The sequence below is a fragment of the Danio aesculapii genome, chromosome 15 (assembly GCF_903798145.1).
Source record: "Danio aesculapii chromosome 15, fDanAes4.1, whole genome shotgun sequence".
Taxonomy (NCBI): Eukaryota; Metazoa; Chordata; class Actinopteri; order Cypriniformes; family Danionidae; genus Danio; species Danio aesculapii.
The window spans coordinates 24,567,244-24,590,439 of record NC_079449.1 but is presented as its reverse complement, the minus strand read 5'-3'; the positions used below and the strand labels follow the sequence as shown (position 1 = coordinate 24,590,439).

The 23,196-nt window shown below is 38.0% G+C and overlaps 1 protein-coding gene across 12 annotated transcripts in view; it reads left to right on the top strand.

Moving 5' to 3' along the window:
* The window catches only part of myo18ab (myosin XVIIIA b), a 174,187-nt gene that overhangs the window by 54,262 nt on the left and 96,729 nt on the right, over window positions 1–23,196 (top strand). For 4 of the 12 annotated variants that reach the window (XM_056473344.1, XM_056473335.1, XM_056473333.1 and 1 more), the window contains exons 1-12: window positions 2,633–2,755; window positions 3,225–3,269; window positions 4,471–5,670; window positions 6,320–6,412; window positions 6,621–6,686; window positions 8,899–9,021; window positions 10,292–10,357; window positions 13,739–13,826; window positions 14,236–14,342; window positions 17,776–17,952; window positions 20,721–20,931; window positions 23,046–23,188. In XM_056473344.1, coding sequence (XP_056329319.1) covers window positions 2,717–2,755; window positions 3,225–3,269; window positions 4,471–5,670; window positions 6,320–6,412; window positions 6,621–6,686; window positions 8,899–9,021; window positions 10,292–10,357; window positions 13,739–13,826; window positions 14,236–14,342; window positions 17,776–17,952; window positions 20,721–20,931; window positions 23,046–23,188 — 2,358 coding nt within the window. In that variant the 5' untranslated portion in view covers window positions 2,633–2,716. Of the gene's footprint in view, window positions 1–2,632; window positions 2,756–3,224; window positions 3,270–4,470; window positions 5,671–6,319; window positions 6,413–6,620; window positions 6,687–8,898; window positions 9,022–10,291; window positions 10,358–13,738; window positions 13,827–14,235; window positions 14,343–17,775; window positions 17,953–20,720; window positions 20,932–23,045; window positions 23,189–23,196 lie in introns of those variants that run through there. The other 8 variants (XM_056473345.1, XM_056473342.1, XM_056473337.1 and 5 more) reach the window with 7 other exon arrangements.

Below are 23,196 nucleotides of genomic sequence, written 5' to 3'. Positions count from 1 at the left end.
ATGGCATCACTCTTTGTTTTGAATGTTTGCTAGTTCCAATGCATAATATGTCGGCAAAGACATTTTTTTTGAGGCGGGGGGTTGGACTTGATGACAGTTTGAATGCTATACGCTAACCAAGTATAAATATATTTCATGATCAGAAATAAACTACACGCTATTATTAATGCTTCATTTTCAGCGTTACTCTGGTGTTTATAATAATAAGAATACAGTTAAAGTATTGTTTGTGCCTATAGTGTATTGTATAATGTTAGCTGTTTTATGCCCATGTGGCTGTTCTTAAAAAAAAGTCTGCTGTCAGTATCACAGTGCTCTGTCAACAGATAAGCATGCCACGGGTAACTTTTTATAGCTGCAGTGTGTCTGATGGCTGGGAGGGCTGGGGAAGGGTCATTGGTGGCGTGAGGGGCTTTAGTGGAGACCAGGGTGCGGATCTGAAAATGGGGTTAGAGGAGAGAATGGCTGCCACAGCATACTGGCCTAATGGGGGATCCCAGAGTAATCCATGCAGCTCATATTGTACTGGTAGTGTGGAAATGAATGAAATCTGCTTTGTGTTTATAAACTAAGTTATTTGGATTATTTTGGCTAAAAGTTAAGGTAAATTTTTTTGTTATCAGCCTTATACATTCCATAACAGTGTAACTGATTGTTTTTGGTGTATTTGATTTACAAGTAGTTTTTGTTTACTCCTGGAGTTTTGTTTTGTTGACTTGCGAACACTTTTTTTTTTAGTTTGATGTGTGTGTAGATTAGCCTTTTCTTATCTTTGAATTTGCTATTGTGAAATAAGGTTACAAAACTTTGATATGAAAACGAAGCAATGAAAAATAATTCGGCCAATCACCGTTGGTTTGTTGTTATTATGACTGTAAGAGAACATGGTGCTTTTTAACTTTCAGACCACACTTCCATGTCGTTTACTCCAGTAAATAGTAGACCTGGGCTACACAATATTGGAAAAAATCTGACATTGCGATATTTTGCTTAGCTGCAAAATGTGTAGCGATATGAAAACAATTTCACCAGATGGCTTGAATAGTTCTATTTGTAAAAAAATCATTAATTTAGGTTGGTTGGGTTTATTTAATATGAATGTGAATCATGTATAAAAAATAAAATTGCAAGAAAAATTACAATAGAGCAAAGAAAAAAGTCAAATAAACAGTGCTTAATGGTTTTCTGGAGAGTCAAACAGTATTTAGATACAGAAATTTAACAATGTAAGGTAAAATAACACCATAGAGTCTTTATTGTTTTAATAAATCAGTAAAGTTTGACTTTCAGTATTAAAGTTACAAGTGTTTTACGTTATTGTGCCTGAATGCTTTACACTTTCTTGAAATGCCTTTAAAACACATGCAAATGATGAAGATTCTCTCTGTAAGGGTTATACGTTGCAATGACTCCACAAATCTCATGTAAACTCAGTTGTTGAACAATTATAATCCCAACTCAACGTTGCATATCTTGTGATGTGACTATTGCGGACACACACATTGCGAAATTGATGCTGAAATGATATATTGTGCAGCCCTATGGTAGACTGCAAGTATACTGTAGATGCCAAATGTGCATGAGCAATTTTTGTCTGTACAGACTTTATTAAGCTCTTTTCTTTTTTTTCCTATATAATAAAAAGCAGTAAATGGTCAAACTACTTGCTCTGCAAACAACTGTGTTTAAAAAATTAAATTAATATAATAAAAAATACAGCATAAAGCAGCATAATGAACAGTTTTTTTTAATGGTTAAAATCAATGGAAGTGAGATGAGAACAGAACTCTTGGCCCAATAAAGTTCCAATAGCAACTCCCTCTTCTTAAAGAATAAAGTCAATAGTTTGGACACCCCAGTCTGGTCATAGATTTTTAAAATGAAATGCACACAATGTCTTCGAGTCCTGTCTGGTTAGTACACTTTAACAGCATGTCCCGTAAAGCTCTCTAAAGAATGAGATCACTAAGCAGAGAGTAGGTGGTCTTTTGTGGCTGTTCAAATGCATTGAACCACATGAGTATCTGCTCTTTGAAAGCAGTCTGGTTGAGTACATTTTCAACTACCTCTAGAAGTGGTGAAATTGGACAAGCTCAAAACTTTTAAGACCCTGTTTATCCACTTTGAAGAACATGCCTAATAGGTGTAACAAGACCAAAGTGATCAGGGACTTTTATACTTCCAAAAAGAATCATAAAATATGGTCTGCATGATTTTTGAACCATATTTTTAACGCATACACTATAGGCTTTCATCCAGTGCTTGGTAAGTTTAAATATGTAAAATATAAGTGGTATCATCCTTTGTGGGTCCTTTAGAGAGAACTTGGATTGTGTCTTTATTAACCAGCGTCCACATCACTGATATTCACTGAATTCAGACCGCAACTGTGCAATGAGCCCTTGTGTCTTAAAATTACAATATTGAATCCTTCCTTAATGTCAAACGTAAATTATTATGCAACTTGAGGCAGATCCCAGTGTGTTTAACCACTTGTTTTTACCCAACAGAACCAAGAACCACCTCCTCTTTCCAGCATTGTGGGTCTTGTTTACCTGAAGTTTGTGACCTCATATAACATAACTGTGAAGACCAGCATCCATTGTGGCAGCCTCTTGTCTGCTGGTCGCTTCATCTGTCACTCATCTTTTCACCCCGTCTTCCCTCCCTCATCAAACCCTTACCCGGCCCAGCCCATGACAGCAGCGTTGCCAGCATGGCATTCTCATCACGCTTTTCCTTCTGGGAGCAAAAGGAAAGTGATGTTCCATTCTCCATTTTCATCTTTCTGCACTGTGTGACATCAGCTAGGTGGTGTGCATGAAATGTGTAGCAATGCACAGTAGTGCCAAGTGCACTGTTCATGACCGCACAGCTTCTAACAGCCTCTGTTCAGGGCATGCATGTGTATCTATGTGTTCAGGGCAGATGGAAATGCTTCAACATCATGGGAGACTGTAACTCTCTGCCACTGCTCTTTTGATTACATTTTGAAAAGTTGCCACTGGCTTACACATGGTAGTAAACTGATGCTTCTGCTTAATGTATAATTAGAAATGGCAGGCACTGTAAATTGGTGCCTTATTAAGCTTCAAATTTGTTATATTGTCTTTAAATATATATATCCTGCATGAAATATGTTGGATTCATCTGCATAATAACCTCAGCATAGACTTATTGTTCTCAATCAAATGCTAATGACCTTTTCACGTGGACCTTTATAGATCAAAGAAGAGAACAAGCCAATCCCCAAGGGTTCAAAAGACAATGTAAGTGCTCAGATATTCTGCATACTAACAAATGAAGTATTGCAGCACTTTTAGAGAGTACTGATGCACTTATGAAAAGAAAAGAAATGCAAATTGAAAAGCACTCTGTCTATTTATCTTTAGTTGCACATATCTAATTAGATTTTTGCAGTTATTATATTCATTATGATATACTGCCAGTTCCAAGTCCTTATGTTTTCACACAGGATGCTAAATTGTTGTCACAGGAAGCCTGTTTAGGTGCCATAGCACTTTAAGAAAGATAGCCAATTATTTCCCAGTAGAATTATATAAACAGCATTTATTTAATGCATATGAACCATTGATTTCTCAAAATCCCACCTGCTATATAGTAATTTATCTCTAAATGGTTTTGAAGATGGAAACATTTTGTTTGATTCTTTGTTGTTCTGCAGTGCAGCTGCTGTGCTTCACCAGCTGTGCTTTTGTGGTTAAATTAAGACCCTGGAAAAACAAACGTACTATCAGTAAACCACCTTAATCAAAGTTCCGAGTCAGTATCTCAGCATGATTTGAGGTGTTAGTGGATTTTCAACAAAAGCCTCAATCTATAATTTGTGTTCTCTTTTAATAATAGGAATTTGCTACATTTTAAAAGGTTTTGTTATAAGCAGAGTGTTTATAGTAGTGTTAAAATAGTATTCAGCAATGAGCTACATGCTACTGCTGACAGATCTTTGTCAAAATGTATTTAGTATATATCATAAATACATTGACAGAATCTACTGGATAAGTGTGTAGGAGTCAAGAAACAGCAGGGTAGGGTGAAAGGGTGTACTTTCAGTCTGAGTGTACAAATGCAAACTTGAAAAAATGCTCTGTGCATGACATGGATTATGCTACAGTTCACCTCCTCTGCTATGTCTCCTTATCTACTGAATACAGAGCTGTTGTGTAATGTCAATAGAAATCAGCATTCTTCTTCCCTTTCACCTAGTTTATTGTGTTGGGCAGCATATTGGTTTTATTTTGCTTTGTCTTTTGGGTAGAATATACAAGATTAACTGTGTTAAAGACAGCCATCAGAAAAAAAATGTGGCTCCAGTCATAGAACAGGAAATAACTAAAAACAAACATTTGAGTGTGTTGAGATCACATTCTGTATATTGATTTAATATAATGATTTCAAAATCTGTTTGTCTTCTTAACTTTTCTCCATCTACTGGGTGTGGGTGTGCAGTCTGACAGTGATGGCAGCCTGAGTGGCCGCTCCCAGTCAGTGCCCAGCCTAGAGCCTGGCAAAGGCCTGCTGCGTACCAAGAGTCCTCAGCCTGTTCAGGACAAGCCAGCAGAGGTCCAGTACCAGCCTCAGTTCAGGCGTGTCAAAAGCCCCTCACCCAACAGAGACAAGATGGCAACAAGAAGGTTCTCCGAAGTGCCCAAGATGCCAGAGCGCTTTAAAAGCCCAGAACCTCCTCGGTACTCCTTAAGTCCTGAACCTTTTTTGAATGGTGAAAGCAAAGTCAATGGTGCTGTCAATGGCAGTGTTAAGACTACACCTTGTGCCAGCCAACCCGAACTCGCTGAGGACTTGCAGGATGGGACACGTAAGAAAGTGGTGAAGGTGATGCGCAGAGTTGTTAGGAGGGTAGTTTCTTTTGAAGAAGACACAGCAACACCACCTGCAGCCTTGTCCCCCGAACCACCTAAACCAAGTTTAGGACTGCCAAAACCTGAACCAGCATCTGTACCAAAAGTTGTGAAGGTGCCCATGTTCTCCTTCAAACATGATACCATAAAGAAGGAGGAAAGAGATGATATCGCCGCTGGACTAACCAGCCTGATGACACGAGGCAGAACTAGGGAACCTCGTCCACGGATCCGCAAGGATGATCCTGTTGAAAAGGATGTAAAACCTGTAGAAAAATCACAAGAGAAGGACAATTCTGGACCAGCACCACATAAAACTGTACCAAAGATGGAGGCCTCCCAGCCTCAAAAACAAGAGCAACAGACATCACCACCCGCTACTACCTCAACAACTACAAAGTCTCCTGTTTCTCCATCAACAGGATTCATCCCACCCCCCAAACCCAATCCACTTTCTCCACCATTGGGATTTATTCCTGCACCCAAACCATTAGGATTTGTCTCCACCTCAAAACCACCTACTCTCTCTCCTCCTGCAAGCGTTGTTGCTACTCAGAAACCAGCTTTTTTAAATCCTGCTCCTACCATTTCAACTCCAATTCCAGATCCCAAAACATTGCCTGTTATCTCTAGTCCTACACCTGCTGTCCCCAAAACAGCTGCTACCTCTGCTCCAGTCGCTCCTGGTAAATCCAGCACTCCTAACCCCCCAGCCCCCAAAAGAGATCCATTTGCCCCTCCAACAGGGTTCATTCCCACCCAAAAACAGATGCCTGTAAAGAAACCAGAGGTATTAGTCACACTAATAACTTGGCTGCATGAGGTGCTTTACTTGATTTAACCGTGTGACGAGTGGACTAATATTTATGCCCTGTACCAGTAGTTCTGGAGATGTACCACCTGGCGTGCCTGCAAATGAGCATGTTACTCTAATTTTAGCTGATTACATTGTTTCCTTTAGACACAGACCCTATTCTGTCTATATTCTGGTGGTTTGTAGCTCTTGGAGGTATTGATGAATAAGACCTATGTTTTGACTGCATTCTTCTCCTTTTTTTCGAAGTGGCCTTTCTTGTCTCTGTAGCTTAAGCAGGTCTTTCAATTCAATAGTTCAGTGTACTAAGATCAATCCACCTCAGAGACTCGTTAACTTGTTTTGGGAAAGATTAGGAGAAATTTACTTCTGTGTGGACACTAGCAAGATTATAGACGGTAGGCTACATCTTCAGGATTAGGTGGCGTTATTTCTGTTGCAAAAAACACTAAAGAACAGTGTAATGGAAGCTTGATTGTTGCTTGCTAGTGGTTTGGTTCTTTGCATGGCCAGAAAAAGCTGGTGGACTAATTTTTGATTGGTGACTGACATCATTCCTTTGACTGACATTTTCCTTCATTTGACTTTTATTACTTTGTGTGTGGTTTTGACATGATATTTGAAGGTGAAGACAGCTGCACATATGTCCTCGACTTCAGCAGGGAGATCTTTTCCTGGAAACATTTCTAAACCCACTCTACCAACCTTGTCAAAAAAGGTGTGTTTGTGTGCACATGTATTTGCTGAGTGGAGCATGGCTAACATAAACACTACACTTTGCTTGCTTTCATCCAGATTTGATTGTAGAGCTTTTACAATTTATCCTATTGAATAAATTGATGTCAGCTACATAACATTTCTCAATAACACAGCCATGTGCATAGTCTTGAGTTAGACTCACCCCTTCTTGGTGGTCTGGCCTATAGGAGAGTCCGCCACTGAGTCCCACAGAAGAAGCACAGAGACGGCTGGAGAGGATCTTCGCTGCATCTGTAATGCCTGTCCATTCTTTCTCCTCTTCTTTTGTTCACTTACTGTGTCTTCATTTCTGCTGATTTGTGTTTTTCATCTCTGTGTATTTCTCTCTCTGTCTGCTAAAATGTGCTTTACCCAGATTTTTTTTACGTGGCTCTAACTGCACTGAGTGTAGGCCTATAAATAAGGCACTTTAAAGCTTGACAGCTTTTATGCTGACTGAATACTCAAGGGGAAATGGTTTAATACACTACATTGTTAATGAGGAAAAGGGGTTTTAAGGACATTAATGCGAGCAGCAACTACATCTTGTCTGCATGTGTAATGGTCATCTTCTCAGTATTTAGATCTAATTTATATCTATATTCCAAAGTTTTAATAATTTTAAACATCGGGACTAGGTATTACCCAAAATTCTTATTAATACTACAGTTGAAGTCAGAATTGTTAGCCCCCCATGAATTTTTAGCCCCCCTGTTTATTCTATTATTTATATATAATAAAACAAGTATGAAATTCTAAAAATATTCAAAAAAATATGAAATTCTATAGACAATCCAATAGAATACAAAAAAGATGTTTTATAGAAATATCTGTTGTCTTAGACCTGACACATGGCAGAGAATTAGGTTTAAAAAGTCATACCTCCCTGACTTATCACTCCTTTTGCTTCATACAAAAGTCTATCAGGAGCCATGCTTAGTCTAAATAAGATCACCATCATATTATTTAAACTGTTTTGTCGACTTTCGAAAATCACTGCGTGCCGACACCTCCGCATAAAAGACTGTTACGCTGGTTTCACAACGCACGAGCGGTGCGGCTATTTTTTCGGCGAGCATGTTCACAAACGGGAGTAGAGCAGCCTGTCAGCATCAAGCAGGAGAGGTGCGTACGTGAGGCGCGCTGGTGTGCTTTTTTTTCTGCGCACATGCTCAGTTTGCTTTTTGGTTAAGCTACATTGCTTTCATCAGTATTGGTTCGGTTGCACGTAATGTCTTTATTTCGGGAATAACTCTTAATAAATACACTTGCATATAAAGTAAATTGTATCTCAAATCATTTACTGGGGCACTGGCGATTTTTAATGGGGTACGTGCCCCAGTAAATGGGGTCTAGAGACCCCCCGCCCCCCTCAATTTCTGTTTAACGGAGAGAAGATTTTTTCAACACATTTCTAAACATGATAGTTTTAATAACTCATTTCTAATAACTGATTTCTTGCTCTGTTAAACATCATTTGGGAAATATTTAAAAAAGGAAAAAAAATTCAAAAGGGAGCTAACAATTCTGACTTCAACTGTATATATTTCATATTGCAACCTCTTGCGATTAGCTCATCACAACTTTTCAAATCACGATTGGGATTCGATTTCGATTAATTGCACAGCTCTAGTTTAACAAGAATTTTAGTTTAACACTATTTGATGGTTGTCTGGGCAGTCTAAAGTAAAAGTGATCTGCAAAGTGATCTGCCAGGGGGGCAAGTAAAATAATCTTGTTTTTACTTTGAAATGTAGTTATTTGGACTAGAAACAAAGACAAATATTCTCTTTTTTTTGCATAAATCCTATAAATTCCATATAAATGCATGAATACAGTTATTAAATACAATTCTGTAGCTCCTTGTCAACTATAATTCAGACTCAACATTTCATATCTTTGCGACGTGACGATTGCAGAGGTGCACATTGCGATATCGATGCTGAAACGATATATTGTGCAGCCCTACTGTATAGCATAATGTTAGATTAGTGGTGCTAATCTGTTGGACAGTTTCAGCCCAATTCAGTCATTTTAAGGCCTTGTATTTTTAGCATGCTATTTTATAGCGTAGCTGCCTATATAGAAAGCATACAACAAAGCAGTTCGATACAAGCTTGTGTTGTATTATGGATCATGGCTGCTCTGCTACAAGACCAACAAATAGGTATTTTTCCTTCTCTGAAATGCTTTTGGAAAAGACTTCGGATTCTCTTCTAGGTTTACTGAGCTTAGACATTGATGTTTTAGTTATAGGTCTCTTAAACCCCACGTCTGATTTTATCCCCTTTTCATGTTTGCTGTCTTCTGCACAGCTTCTAGCAAACAGGTTTTCATTGGTTCATGCATGTCCATCTCACCCTCATGTGCCTGCTGTCTTTTCATCTGGATACATGTCTCACTTCTTCCTCTCTCTCTCATCCACTGCTGTCTCTGTGGCTGTGATTGTTTGGCTGGCTGGTGTAGCTGGAACCTGTGGCCAGTGCCTCTGCATCGTCTCAGGTACAGGGCCCCTCTAGGGACGGCTCTTCCCCCACTGCACCCCTCCATGGCTTGGCAGGAGTGTGCGCTCGTATGACCTGTTGGAGTGTAAGCCCTCTGTTCCTCTTTCTAACTCACCCCGCCACCCTCATCATGACTATATATGCTTTTGTGCTTGCATTGTCAACTGTTGTCTGACAAAAAAAAAGATGCTTTGAGAATATTTATGACTTTATTGATAGATGTTAGCATTTTAGCTAGCTGAATGGAAGTATTTGCTTATTTTAACATATTTTGGGTTGCCTGTTTGTGTGTTGCTTATGAATGATCATTTTAAGCCAGCATTTTTTGCGGTGTATGGTTACTGCATGAAACCCTCAGTGAAAATCTGTCATTTTTTTGCTTCTGTACAATTGATCTGCTTTTATTGAATAGTCTTGGGTGCGCTCTTTGATTGGTTGCAGTCTTTATGAGTATCAACTTTTGATTCCCCATGCTTTGAACATTACTTAAGTTATACATTACCTCATATCACCAACATACTGTCTTATATCCTGGTGTGCATATGTGCTATCTATGCTGTTGGTTTTGTTTATTGTTTTTTTTTATATGTGCATAGTCACTTAGACCATGTGGATTGAAATCGAATGCAGCTGTCAAATAATTGCATGGGTGAATCTGATGAAAATTGTCATATCTCATACATGCGTACAAACATATATTATTGGGCTGGGTGATTTAGCCTAAAATCTAAATCTTTATTCATTGAACATTTTAACTCTATTGCGATTATTTATAAATTTAAAAAAAATCAACCTGGAAAAAATAGATAGATTATAGGTTCTGAATTTCGATTACTTTTCGATTAATCGCCCAACCCTAATATATTAGTTTTTACATTGCAGAATTAAATTTAGGGGTTTCAATATATCTTGAAGGTGTAAAGCTGTCCTAATTGCTGTCTTAAACAAAAATAAATCTCATAATTGGGTCAACAAACTCGTCTGAAGTTTGTATTGGTATTGTGTTTGTATTGGTATTGTGGCTAGAAATGAATATAAACATGTCTGGAAACATGGCAGCTTTTTGGGAGCTTAAATGGGACTTGTGTCAAGTTAATTATGACCTGTATTTGACAGCTTTCATGAGATTTTTCCCTACGGAATATTTATTTAATAATTTTACCTCCCCAAGGGTGTCTACAGTGCCTTATATCACATGATCAATAACCCTTTTTATTAACAGGATGCTTTAAATGTGCTGTGCTGAGCTGGGCTGTTAAATTGATAAATGAGTGTGTGTTTGAGAGAGGCCGTAATAAAGTATTATGATGTCTAACGCTGCTCTTGCCCCTTCATGCTGACCTGCCGTCTCACAGGAACAGGTGGAGGAGGATCCTGTGGCAATCCTAAAAGCAGACCATGCTGCTGCCGCTCATCCTAAGGTCTGCTTTCTGCTGTGTGTGTGCCGTAGTGACCCTCATAATCCCACCCTTGACCTTTTGTGTCAGACTTGCCCTTGTGTTGTGGAGTGTTGTGTTTTGCCCATTTCATTGACAGAACCCATACCACATACGCAATACTTTAGAGCTGCCTGCCATTATCAAATCAGACAATCTGGCAAAATTAAATATGTGGGCTCATCTAACACTTAATTAGCATTGGGTTGTTATTAAAGCTGCAGCCCGAAACATATAAATGATCTAAAAGGAAATTTCGTAAACCAACTAGTGTTCAAAATGGTCTTCTTACCTTGGCCCATTTCACAGCAATAAGCTTGTAAGAATGTTTTATAATTGGAGTAGTATTGGTAGTAGGGATGCCTGGGTGATATGACAAGCATCTCATATCTCAATATAAGTTAATATATACAGTGCTTTAATTGAGGGGAGATGCGGGGGGATGGCATCTCCCTTATGGAAAAAAATGACAAAAATCATCCCCTTTGTAAAACCACCATTCCCTCTTACCATCCAGATTAACAACAGTGTGTGTAATGTAAAACTTGTCATGCAAATTAAATATAAAAATTCTTTATTCATGGTAATTTATGACTTATAAACAATGACGATTGACCAATTAGAACTCAGTATTGTAATAAGGCACCACGCATTCACACTATTATTTCGCACAATTTTCAAAATGTCTAAGAGAGCAGTTCAAAGATGCAACAAAGTTAAAATCAAAGGTACAGCAGATTTTAGGTTCCCTGTTTCTAAACTGAACCGTTATTATTATCCCTAAAATCAGAACGCAAATAATGCAATGCATTTTTAGAGTCACTGTTGTCCAAATGTTGCTCTGTTTTCTTGAAAATGCTTCCAAACAGCTCAGACGCTGTATATATCCATACCATGTTTTGTTTATGAATGAATCTTGAGCTTTGATATGAGACAATGATTCAGTCATCCATTCAGAAATGAATCAGCTGTTTGAACAACTCTTTCAATTAAATGAATCATTCAGTGACAAAGACTTGACTCCACCTACTGCGGTTTTAGTTTCAATTCTCATAAAATTTGTATTATTAATTTCATTGCATTCTTGCCGCCTCTTACGCCACGTTAAGGTCAATTTATAAATAAACAGTACATTTATCTAAATGCTAACTTTGAAAACGTTTTTTCCTATGCCATCTTTGTTGTGTGAAGAGGAATTTTGTTGATTTAATCTGATTGTAAGATATTCTTCCTGATTATTTCAGTTTATATAAAAAGTATAAATAAAAAAGCTCATGTTGTTGCACATAAGGTAAACAAAGTGTTGTAAAAAAAGGTACATTCATATTTAGTTCATCAAACAGTTGCTGGTAGTCAAAGACTTACATCGTCAATTAATTAATTGTCCATTTTAATTTCATGATTTAAAATGACATGCTTAAGATTGTTAATTGTTGGTGGTTCTTTAAAAATTTCTCATTAAAAATGTATTTAGACCTATTTTGTTATCATTGTGTGTGTGTGTGTGTGTGTGTAGCTGCAGGACACTCCCCGTACCATCCCCCACAATTCGACCACTGAATATATTAATTGCTTGGCATTAACCCAAAAAGGCACTCATTCATATGCGAGTTAGTTGTCTCACTGTTTGATTAGGAATATAGAAATATTAAATAAATAATAATGAAATAAAAAACACTTTTAAAGGATGGAGTCATTTGTCTAACAATACTATCTAAATGTTTGATGTGATATAAGCTAATTGGACATAGTTAGATTTATTAGACATTAGTATTTAATTTGATTTATTCTTATGCATACTATTTTTTACATTTTTTTACCTCAGTTACAAAAGTGGTGAAAATGTAACATTTTCTGAAGATATTCTCTGGTGAAATTACTTGATTGGTTGAAACTGAGTATCAAGACAGAATCGGTGCCTCCAAAATGCGGTATTCACACTGGCAAAAATCTCCAATTGCAGGTTTCAAACAGAGATGGCGATAAAGAGGCAAAACAAACGGGCTCCAGCTAATTGTAGTAGTATTGGCGGTAGGGCTGCCTGGGCAATATCTCATATCACAGTATAAGTTCATATATATATATATATATATTAATTGATTGCCATTAACCCAAAAAAGGCACTCATTCATATGTGAGTTATTTGTCTCACTGTTTGATTAAGAATATAGAAATATAAAAGAAATATTAATAATTACAGGTCCAACATAAAATATTGCTAAATAAATTGCAAAATGTTAACATTGTACTTTCAAACTTGCAACTTATCATTTTATTTCCTTTTAGTGTAAAATTGCGCTCATCCAAATGACGGAAAACTGTTACTGTAAACAATGTATTTTGCAACAGCACTATAGCAGCAATAAATAATAGCACATAAAGCCATTTGTCTTTGAGTCATTTTATCAGGTCTGTAAACATTAAGGATTCTAGGCTAAGATCGGAGTCACACTTTGCTGATGTTCACAAAGTATTTCAATAATAAGTTGCAAGGCTTGGCGTGATACAAGCTAATTGGTGATTGTTAGATTGAATCACCGTTAGTATTTAATTTGATTCATACTTTTTCCTCAGTTACAAAAGTGGTGGAAATGTGACATTTTCTGATGAAATTCTCTAGTGAAAATACTCATTTGAGTATCAAGAAAAAATCGGTGTCTCCAAAATGCAGTATCCAAACTGGCAAATATCTGCAATTGCAGGTTTCAAACAGAGATGGCAAAAAAGAGGCAAAACATACGGGCTGCAGCTTTAACTTGCAGTGAGAGTGGTCATACTGTAGTGTTTTCTACCCTTCCCGTACCACTGTAATTGTAGAGCGCACTGGTTTATCTTCAATCATAACACCTTATACTAACCAAACACCAGAGGAGAAGCATGTGAACTGGAACACAACTCCATCCCATCATGGATCACTGATATACTATCTCACACTGTCAGCCCTTCGCCGCAGCAGAGTTCATGTTCAGACCAGTGTGTAGGTCAAGCATGAGTGCGGTGGAATCAGACATGCCCAGACAACCAGAACATCAGGCTTGTAATCTGACCCTGTCTATCATTTGAAGCCCGAGTTAGTTTCATCTATACCTGCAGTTAAACTCAACCCCATCTTGCATGACAACCCAGCACATTTTAAGCTTATTTTCCAGGGTAGACGTTGGGGAACAATGCCTTTTTTGTTAGATGTTCTGTCAGCAGAGGTCTCCAATCAAAATAAAAAGACCCATTAAATTATATTTATCCTCATCCCATAAGTGTGGACCATTGCATGGAGTGGATTTAAAGCATCAGTGATGTTGCTGCTGGTCAAAGGGCCTGTGTAAAGTCATCAATAATGAGTCTGACTGGTGTTGTTCTCTTTTACAGGTGAAAACTGAGGAGCAGATTGCTGCAGAGCAAGCATGGTACGGCTCGGAGAAAGTGTGGCTGGTCCACAAGGATGGATTCTCTCTGGGTTAGTATAAAAGCCATGCAAAATGATATCTATTTTACTTTAACAGCGTTATTTTAAATTGAAGACAACATGAAATGGCATTCCCTGCTCATTTAACTTATGAAATTTGACACATTTCTGTGTCAAAAAAAGAATACTGAGCTGGAGTGGAATATAACGTCGTCTGGAGATGGAGAACGTTATTACATTTTGATGAAAGATTACAGAAACGTTTTCTCCTTTGGAATATTGTGCACTTATGTTTCACACAAAATAATACTGGGGACATTTATTATTAAAGGAAATGGGGTCGATTTTGATTCTAATATAATGCTGGCTTCAGTGGCAGTACTATATTAAATGACTATTTTAATTCTGTTCCGTTTTGATATTGTGTGCATTTACTCAATGTTCTCCGGTGTCCTCGCAGCCACTGTGGTGAAGACAGAAGCTGGCAGTCTACCCGAGGGGAAAGTGAAAATCAAACTGGAGCATGATGGGACTGTACTGGACGTGGATGAGGATGACGTAGAAAAGGTCAGTCATGCAAAGCTCATCAGATTATTGGCAGTTTTAGTATGCACACGTAAAATATTTCATTTAAGGTTTATTATGAGATTGAAATGCATTCTATTTTAATTCATGCCATAGATTTCATTGCTTTTTATTTCCTACAGGTTTTGACCTAATTAAAATAGCATAACTGAACAAAACCTTCAATAACTCCATTACCAAAACAATCAAGATTTATACATTAAAAAATAGGTTCTTTTCTGTACTGTTTTGAACTTCTTCTTTGGATCGTACAATTTAAATAGGCGTGAAATAGGCTTCGAAGTAAACAACCTCTGATATAAGTGTCTAACAGTTTGGAAATGTAAAATAGTTTTAAAGAGTCACTGTGCGCATGCTGTTGGAAACCACTGCATGTATGTTATAGCCTGCATCCTTTATTGATAGACACTGCTGTGATTTAGCTTAAAATGTAAATATACCCAGTACATACATACTAAATGATCTTTAATAACAGACTAAGCACTAGTTACGACATAAGAAAGTCAATTTTGTATGCTCTGGTATTGGACTGGGTGATATGGCAAAAATGCAAACTCGATTAATTCTTTTTCATATTAAACAATAACATTATATATTTTAATATCAGTTTTTAATGCTTCCAGATTTAAAAGAGAACCCCAACAATTACTGAAGCCCCAAAAATTAGAGGGTCCATAGCATAACCTATATTCAGTGGCCGATAATTTTGGCGGCAGAAAATTCGGTGCATCTCTAATATCAACAAACTTCTAGATTTCCATTGTTGCACATATCTGCTGTATAATTGGCTCGTAGATCAATATAGAGTCAAAAAAAAACAATTCCAGAGCTTATCATTGTTATCGACATAAATTTTATTGCGATGCGATATAATATCATTCATTGGCTGAGCCCTACTCCAGCATTAGTGTTGGATGTAATGTAGTCAGCACAGCATTGCATTTTCAGCTAAATTAAATATAAAGTTAATGTACTCCTATATAATTCTGAGCTATCTTATTTTCTGCAAAGTGCTTCGTTTACTTTACTTATTAAGCTACTGTATATGGAAATTGGTCGGTGGAGCTAAACAAGCCGTCATGTATAATCTGCTGTTGGTCTTCTGTGAAGGTGGAGTTTAGCCACATTGTTATGTATTAAATTTGGAGAGAAAAGCATCAGTATGCGCACATCTAGGTAATTCTTGAAGGGGGTGGCTCGATCAAGCCAAACTTTTGGCACACTGCCACTTTAGCTGTCAAAAGATATTTTATAATAGGACAAGGTCTTCATCAGGTCACACAGGAAATATAAGAGAACTCAAGATATAGGCTGTTTCTTAAATCTGCGTCCGATACCTACTACTCAGTAGGTAGTGCATTCGAATTTAAATGGACTACTCTGCTGTTAGAAAAGTACGCTCTATACCAGGGGTGCCCAAACTCGATCCTGGAGGGTTGGTGTCCTGCAGATTTTAGCTTCAACCCCATTTAAACACACCTGAATCAGCTAATCAAGCTCTATCTAGGTATACTAGAAACTTCCAGGTAGGTGTGTTGAAGCAAGTTAGAGCTAAACTATGCAGGACACCAGCCCTCCAGGACTGAGTCTGGCCACCCCTGCTCTATATAGTGTGAATGTGAGCAGTATGAATCGAACTCAGACGTTGAGTACTACATCCGCCATTTTGTCATGGTCACGTAACCTACCTGCATTAGTTGCATCGCTTCACTCCCATTCATGAATTCTCTTGCAGTGCATAATGGGATAGCGTACCATGCATCGAATGTGCACTTCAGAATCTTGCCGGAAGTAGTAGGTCATCCGGGTACTTTTTTTAATTTACTGATTTTGAAATTTTATAAATTTGTACATACCACTCAGCTTGCATACTATTTTAAGCGTATTATATAGTATGGAAGTATGCTATGCGGTCACAGCCATAGTCAAACTCTACACATCACACCTGCAAACAAGAATCACCCCAGTTAACCAATGAGTAAGTAAAGAAGAACAAAATACACAAGAAAAAAAAAATGAAAATGGTTGCAAATTTGTATACACACACACACACACATACAAACATACATTAACACACATACAATTGCAAAAAAAAACATTTCAAGTCAAAATCCGAATTCAAACCCCTAGGAAACAAAGTATTTAAGGTGTGAATATAAAAAATGTAATAAATTTGTACATTCCACAACCTTTATTTTAGGACTTGTGAGTTTATTACTGGGTGGCGTAGTGGGTAGCACGTTCACCTCACAGCAAGAAATTCGCTGGTTTGAGCCTCGGCTGGGTCAGTTGGCGTTTCTGTATGGAGTTTGCATGTTCTCCTCGTGTACGCATGGGTTTCCTCCGGGTGCTCCGGTTTCCCCTACAGTCCAAAGACATGTGGTACAGGTGAATTGTGTAGACTAAATTGTCCGTTGTGTATGAATGTGAATGAGTGTGTATGGATGTTTCCCAGTGATGGGTTGCGCCTGGAAGGGCATCCGCTGCGTAAAACATATGCTGGATAAGTTGACGGTTCATTTCGCTGTGGCGACCCTGGATTAATAAAGGGACTAAGCTAAAAAGAAAAATGATTGAATGAGTTTATTACACTTCAAGTACACAAGCTGTTCTTTATTTTTAAATTTAATTTAAAATTTAATTAAATTTTAAATGTTTTATTTTAGCTTGTTTGTGACTGCAATCTTAAAATGGAATAGAAGCCATGCAGTACATTCAGAGATTGCCCATTCACAATGGAAAACAGGGATTCTTTTTGCCTGTGCAGTTGAACAACAGAATATCTGTGTGTGTTTTGATGAATCTTCAGGTCAGCAGGGCTCATACAGTGGGTTATTTGTGGAACTCAGCTACTATCTGGCCTGAATCCAAAGTCATGTGAGGGTTAGACAGGCACAGGTGGTAGAAAATGATGCCAGGATATGGGTCATAGAGAAACAGGTGGGTTTTGGCCTGATTTTTAAACCAGACTCGCATACAAGTCTAATAGAATCGTTTGGCAGGTCAGCACAGCCATTTTCAGTGTTTGCACTGCTCTGCCTTGATGAGACATATGCTGGGAGATATTGTCACTTCACTTTCTGCTTGGCACAGTGTTTTATGCTGCCCGGTGAAGGGCAGCTCTAAGCCGATGATTTCCATAATGTCAAGGCTGACCTCAAATCAAGTTTTTGAACCATCTGTTTGAGGAGGGAGTTACGAAGCCGGATCCAGAGTTGAGCTTGACAACTTTTAAATTGCATTAAAGACTTGGCATGCAGTCCTGAGGCTATTACGGCTGAGGCACATCAATTTAAAACCTCTTACGCTCTCTCTCTTTTTTTGTCATATTAAGGAGATTTCCCACTCTTTCAATTCATCAGCAGTCAGCTTATTAAGTTCTGTGACCTGTAATATTTGATCCCCCTCAACCCAGGCGAACCCACCATCATTTGACCGCTGTGAGGACTTGGCAGCTCTGCTCTACCTGAATGAGTCCAGTGTCATGCATTCCCTGCGCCAGCGCTATGGAGGAAACCTCATCCACACACACGCCGGGCCCAACATGGTGATCGTCAACCCGATCAGCGCCCCCTCCATGTACTCCGAGAAGGTGAGACCCTTGCATCCAAATATGACTTTTTATGTGTTATGTAGCATCCAAAAGTGCAATCAATTGTGAAACAAACTGCCTTCTTCCATGTCCTAACCATAGACTGTAAACGATATGGACGTAGTATCTGTGACGTCACCCATAGGTTTTAGAAGCAATTGAAGCTACAAGTAGGCATGGCCAACCGTCGCCATTTTGTTCGCATGTCATTGCACCGACCAGGGATTACTAAAAAAGGCCAAAGAGGTGGAGCGTGGGCAGAGCAACATATGCCTAGCATTTTGCTTAGACCGGCTTTTCTTTGGGAGTTTTAAAAACACTGTTGTAATACATTGAGCCACTAAGCATTGTACTTAGGATGTTTTTCTACAGGAGGAAAACGCGAATTATTTCCAAACACTTCAAATACAATCTGTGTTAGTAAACGCAAGGCTATTTATGAAATCCAGGCATAACACTGTATGACAACGTTTCAGATAACTGTTCTATAGCCTACAGCTAATCAATCTGTCAGATTCTGGAGTGCATTACAGGTCTAAAGAAAACTGTAAATGATAAATTATCTTAAGTAAAACAAATACATTTATAGATATGGTATATAAGTATATAATTTCGCTCACCTGTGAAATGGAGGCAACTTGAATGGTTTGTGAGCCCAATTAAGTGCACACAGCATGCCTTTATATCTGATATGATGATTATCTGATATAGGAAATAATTCCAAAAGGCAGTTGACTGTGTAAAGCCACATAAAACAAAACAAAAATGCAATGTATATGGCGTGCTCAGCAGCTAATCAGCCGGAATCAGCTGAGGTGAAGTGACTGTGACCAGTGAGAAATGGGTGACACTCAAGTAGCCATGCCCTTAACAATGCAGACTTAATATAACTTAATAAAACGAAACGGATGAGTTCTAAAAAAAATTCACCCCCATCACAGTTGTCATGAAGGGTAATGTTAGCTATATGAACCAAAACCGTCTTTTGTACCAGGCTGTAAACATGTTTTTATCAGCTGTAAACTTGGGCAATTTAACATTGAACCTCTGGAGATCCTGGAGCCAGCCCCCAAAGGAGAGTCGATGAATTTCAGTTTCAGTTACTTCCGTATTGGCTTCACGAGGGAGAGCAGGATGTTGCCGCTTGGTCTTAATGTGACATAACGTGACGTGACGTAACGATAAGTGACTAGATTCTAGCTACAAAGAATTCGTCTGTCTACCCCAAACGCGATGCGACACTACAGAAACATTTATATACCAGCCATTCATTTATATTTATTCCATGACATGTTGAAATTCTTAATTTTGATTGGCTGGAGGGTGTGCATTATTTTCGTTGAAACACATGGGTGGTTCCAGTCAGTTTTTACACAAGACATGTCACTAGTATAGTTTTGAATGGGGAAAAGTGTAAAGGTCAATATGGCAAATGAAGCCCCGCCTACCAGTACAGGAGCCAACCATCGATTGCTATAGACTGACAATTCTCTGCGGGAGAAGCTCGGACCAGACGTGTGCTTTTACGACAGTTTGCTGGTCAACAAACGCACTGGAATCTCAGCAAATACTTACTTCACAGACATAAGAAATATATCCAATAAAGCTGTACTTTTAAGTGAACCAACTATACTCGAAAGTAAAATTTGATTGGTGATTACAAATATGTAATGTAATCGTAAGCTTGAAAAACGGTTTTAGATAATTTGATGTTTCCCCATTCAACGAAAATGCCTGAGAGGTGTTTCAAAGATGGTCACCAAGTGAAATGACTTGCCTTAAAGGGACTTTTTTTGTTTGTTTTGATCAAAGTTTGAAATAATTGCACTTGCCCAAAATATTAGTAGCATCCATGGAACTGCTGTGAGTGACAGTTCAGTGTAGTGTAACGCACATGTTCAACAGTTGCTAAACTGAAATGGCAAGGGTTATAATCTAATTTAGACTCTATTTAGTTCTATTCAAACTCATATTGGTCGCGTTTAACACTGACTAAAGCACATAATATGTACCTGAGGTGATAATTGTCATAATAGTTTAAGCTGTTGTTTTGTTGCGAAAACCGAAATTTTGCACACCACTGTGACGTATGGTTAAGACAAAAACCCATTTTAACATGAAGAAAAAAACACCATTTACCACGTGTTACTCTGCCGCGTGTAGGAATGTAATGCATTATGGGTACTGTATTTTATACAGCTGTCCGTACATTAGTTAAACGCATTGGGAAATGTGCGACTGAAATCTGCTAATGAGCTTTATTGGATTACACGCAAGATAAACTACTACCCATAAAATGCAATTACAATCCAGAGCAGAGTTTTTTTTCGGTCATCGGTCCCAATTAAGTGACTTTGCATTATGGATCAAGCTAATTATGTGCTGTGAGGAGTGTTTTGTGCATTCTAAAGCTGAAACTATGATGTATTTGACAATGTTATTGCATTTGTGCTGGAGAGGCAGTCCACGGCTGGAGAGGCAGTTCTTTTCAAATTAGCTATTGATTTCTCCTTCATTGGAAAATGAATGTTTATTGGTTTGCATTTGAGGCTTTACGGTTTTATTATTGACTTTTTTGTTGTACAGAAAAAAAAACACTGTAATACATTTAGATTATTCGATTATTAGCTTGGCCTGTAAGCTACTTGCTTTCGTTTTTCCCACAGTGATCTTCATTAAGCAAGTCTCTTGACTTGGACAAGTGGCATAAAAGATATTAATGGGTTTGTCGGTGTGCTTGAAGCTTATTTTTCTTTTGGTGGTTTCAGGTGATGCACATGTTCAAAGGCTGTCGACGGGAGGACACGGCTCCTCATATATATGCAGTGGCCCAGTCCGCCTACAGAAACCTTTTGACAACACGACAGGACCAGTCCATCGTGCTCTTGGGAAAGAGTGGCAGTGGCAAGACCACAAACTGCCAGCATTTAGTCCAGTACCTGGTGTCTATAGCAGGCAGCACTGGAAAGATCTTTACTGGTAAGGAATATGTACCCATACTAAACTCTATAGTTTCCTTTTTATTTTATTTTTATTTTATTTTAATTTTTTTTATAGATCAAATTTTATTTTATTTTATTGAATGTTATAGATGTTTATGAATCTAATTCCGAAAAGATTATATATATTTAAGCTTCTATATTAATTTGTAATATTATTTAAGTAATAATTCTTTTTTGTTTATGATATTTATTTATTTATTTATTTATTTATTTATTTATTTATTTATTTATTTATTTATTGTTATTATTATAATTATTATTATTATTATTATTATTATTATTTTGTATTATTATTATTTATTAATAATTATTTATAGTTTAAGTATTGTAAAATTATTATATTATTTTACATTTAAATTCAGTTTATTCTACACACTAAGAAATAAAGGTACAAAGCTGTCACTGGGGCAGTACCTTTTTAAAAAGTACACTTTTGTACCCTACAGGTGCACATGGGTACCTTAAAAGACAATTTTTTTACCTGTGGGGTATACTTTTTACCTGTGGGGTATACTTTAAGGCAGTGGTTTCCAACCTTTTTATCACCGCGGACCAGTCAATGCTTTACAATTTTACAGCAGACCAGGGAGGGCAGCTGAGGTTGTTCGTAGGTTCTTAGATTACCGTCAACCATTTTCACTGAGGATGACAAGCTGACAAAACATTGCTGTCACTCTGATACAATTTTTATTTTAGGAGAAAATTACAAAACACTTCAGTGTTTGGGTGTTCTGTGTATGTCTAAGAATTAGTCTACTGAAATGTTTATATTCCTTACAAAGTATGAAGCTAATTGGTCAGTTCTTGTCACTTGCACACGCTTGCGGCGTTCATTCAACTGGGTGTGTCTGGAAGGCACGAGCACGCGCAAACTGCACACCTCTATTGGAAATAATGAACTTGCGCAAAACTCATGTAAAGATGCGATATGCGAACGGCCCCTAAACGGCCGCCGTCATTTACAATCTCTGGCAGTTGATCTTCTTGCACAGATATGGTGGATTCACCTAATTTGTCGACAAATGGGTTTTGAAACCATTCCTTGGCAGTTCAAGAAACTTTCCAAAGACCTCTGTCTACTTCTTACTCATTTTGCTGCTTGTGGGTAAAAGGTTGGCGTTGAAGTGACTGAGATGTAAGCGAATGAATACGGTAATTTTTTTAAATAAAAGATAGTTCAGACTCATTCACAGACCGGTACCAGTCTGTGGCTCGGTGGTTGAGGACCACTGGTTTAAGGTACTATGAAGTGCAAAATTGTACTTTTTAGGTATAAATATGGACCTTTGAGGTACAAATGTGGACCTGATAGGTATGAAAGTCTACCTTTTAAAATTTTACCACCCAGTCGTATTATCTACCTAGTGGCACTATTTCTGAGGGTTTTCTTTCTTTCTTTCTTTCTTTCTTTCTTTCTTTCTTTCTTTCTTTCTTTCTTTCTTTCTTTCTTTCTTTCTTCTTTCTTTCTTTCTTTCTTTCTTTCTTTCTTTCTCTCTTTCTTTCTTTCTCTCTTTCTTTCTTTCTCTCTTTCTTTCTTTCTCTCTTTCTTTCTTTCTCTCTTTCTTTCTTTCTTTCTTTCTTTCTTTCTTTCTTTCTTTCTGCATTATACTCTACGAACACTAATAATGGACTAATAACCGCTAGTAGTGGACAGTATCAAATGGTCATTGTGCACTCCCTTTTTTAGTTGCACATTAGCTCACCATGTGCTTGAAAAGGCTGAACAGCTTGTGGTGAAGGGTGAATGGAAGGGTGTTCGTGCGGTCAGTGGAAATGGGCTGGTGTCACACGGAGAGAGTGAGAGAGCTGGGAAGAGGGTGACAGATGAGGGCTTTGCTAATGATGCCCACTAAAGCACTCTGATAATTAGCCATCATCAAGGCCCGTTCAGCTCCTGCGTGGTCAATAATGACCTAATGAAGACTACAGCGCTCATCAACTATACCGTTAAAGAGGCTGTGATGTTATCAGCATATGCGGGGTCTTCTCTTCTAATGCGGTCACTGTTAAGGAGTGTGTCTTTTAATTATATGTTAATGTGTGTGTGTGTGTGTGTGTGTGTGTGTGTGTGTGTGTGTGTGTGCTCTCCAGCTGAGAAATGGCAAGCGGTCTACACAATCCTAGAAGCCTTTGGAAACAGTGCCACATCCATGAACAATAATGCTAGCCGCTTCTCCCAGATAGTCTCACTGGATTTTGACCAGGCAGGACAGGTGGCATCTGCCTCCATTCAGGTTTGTGG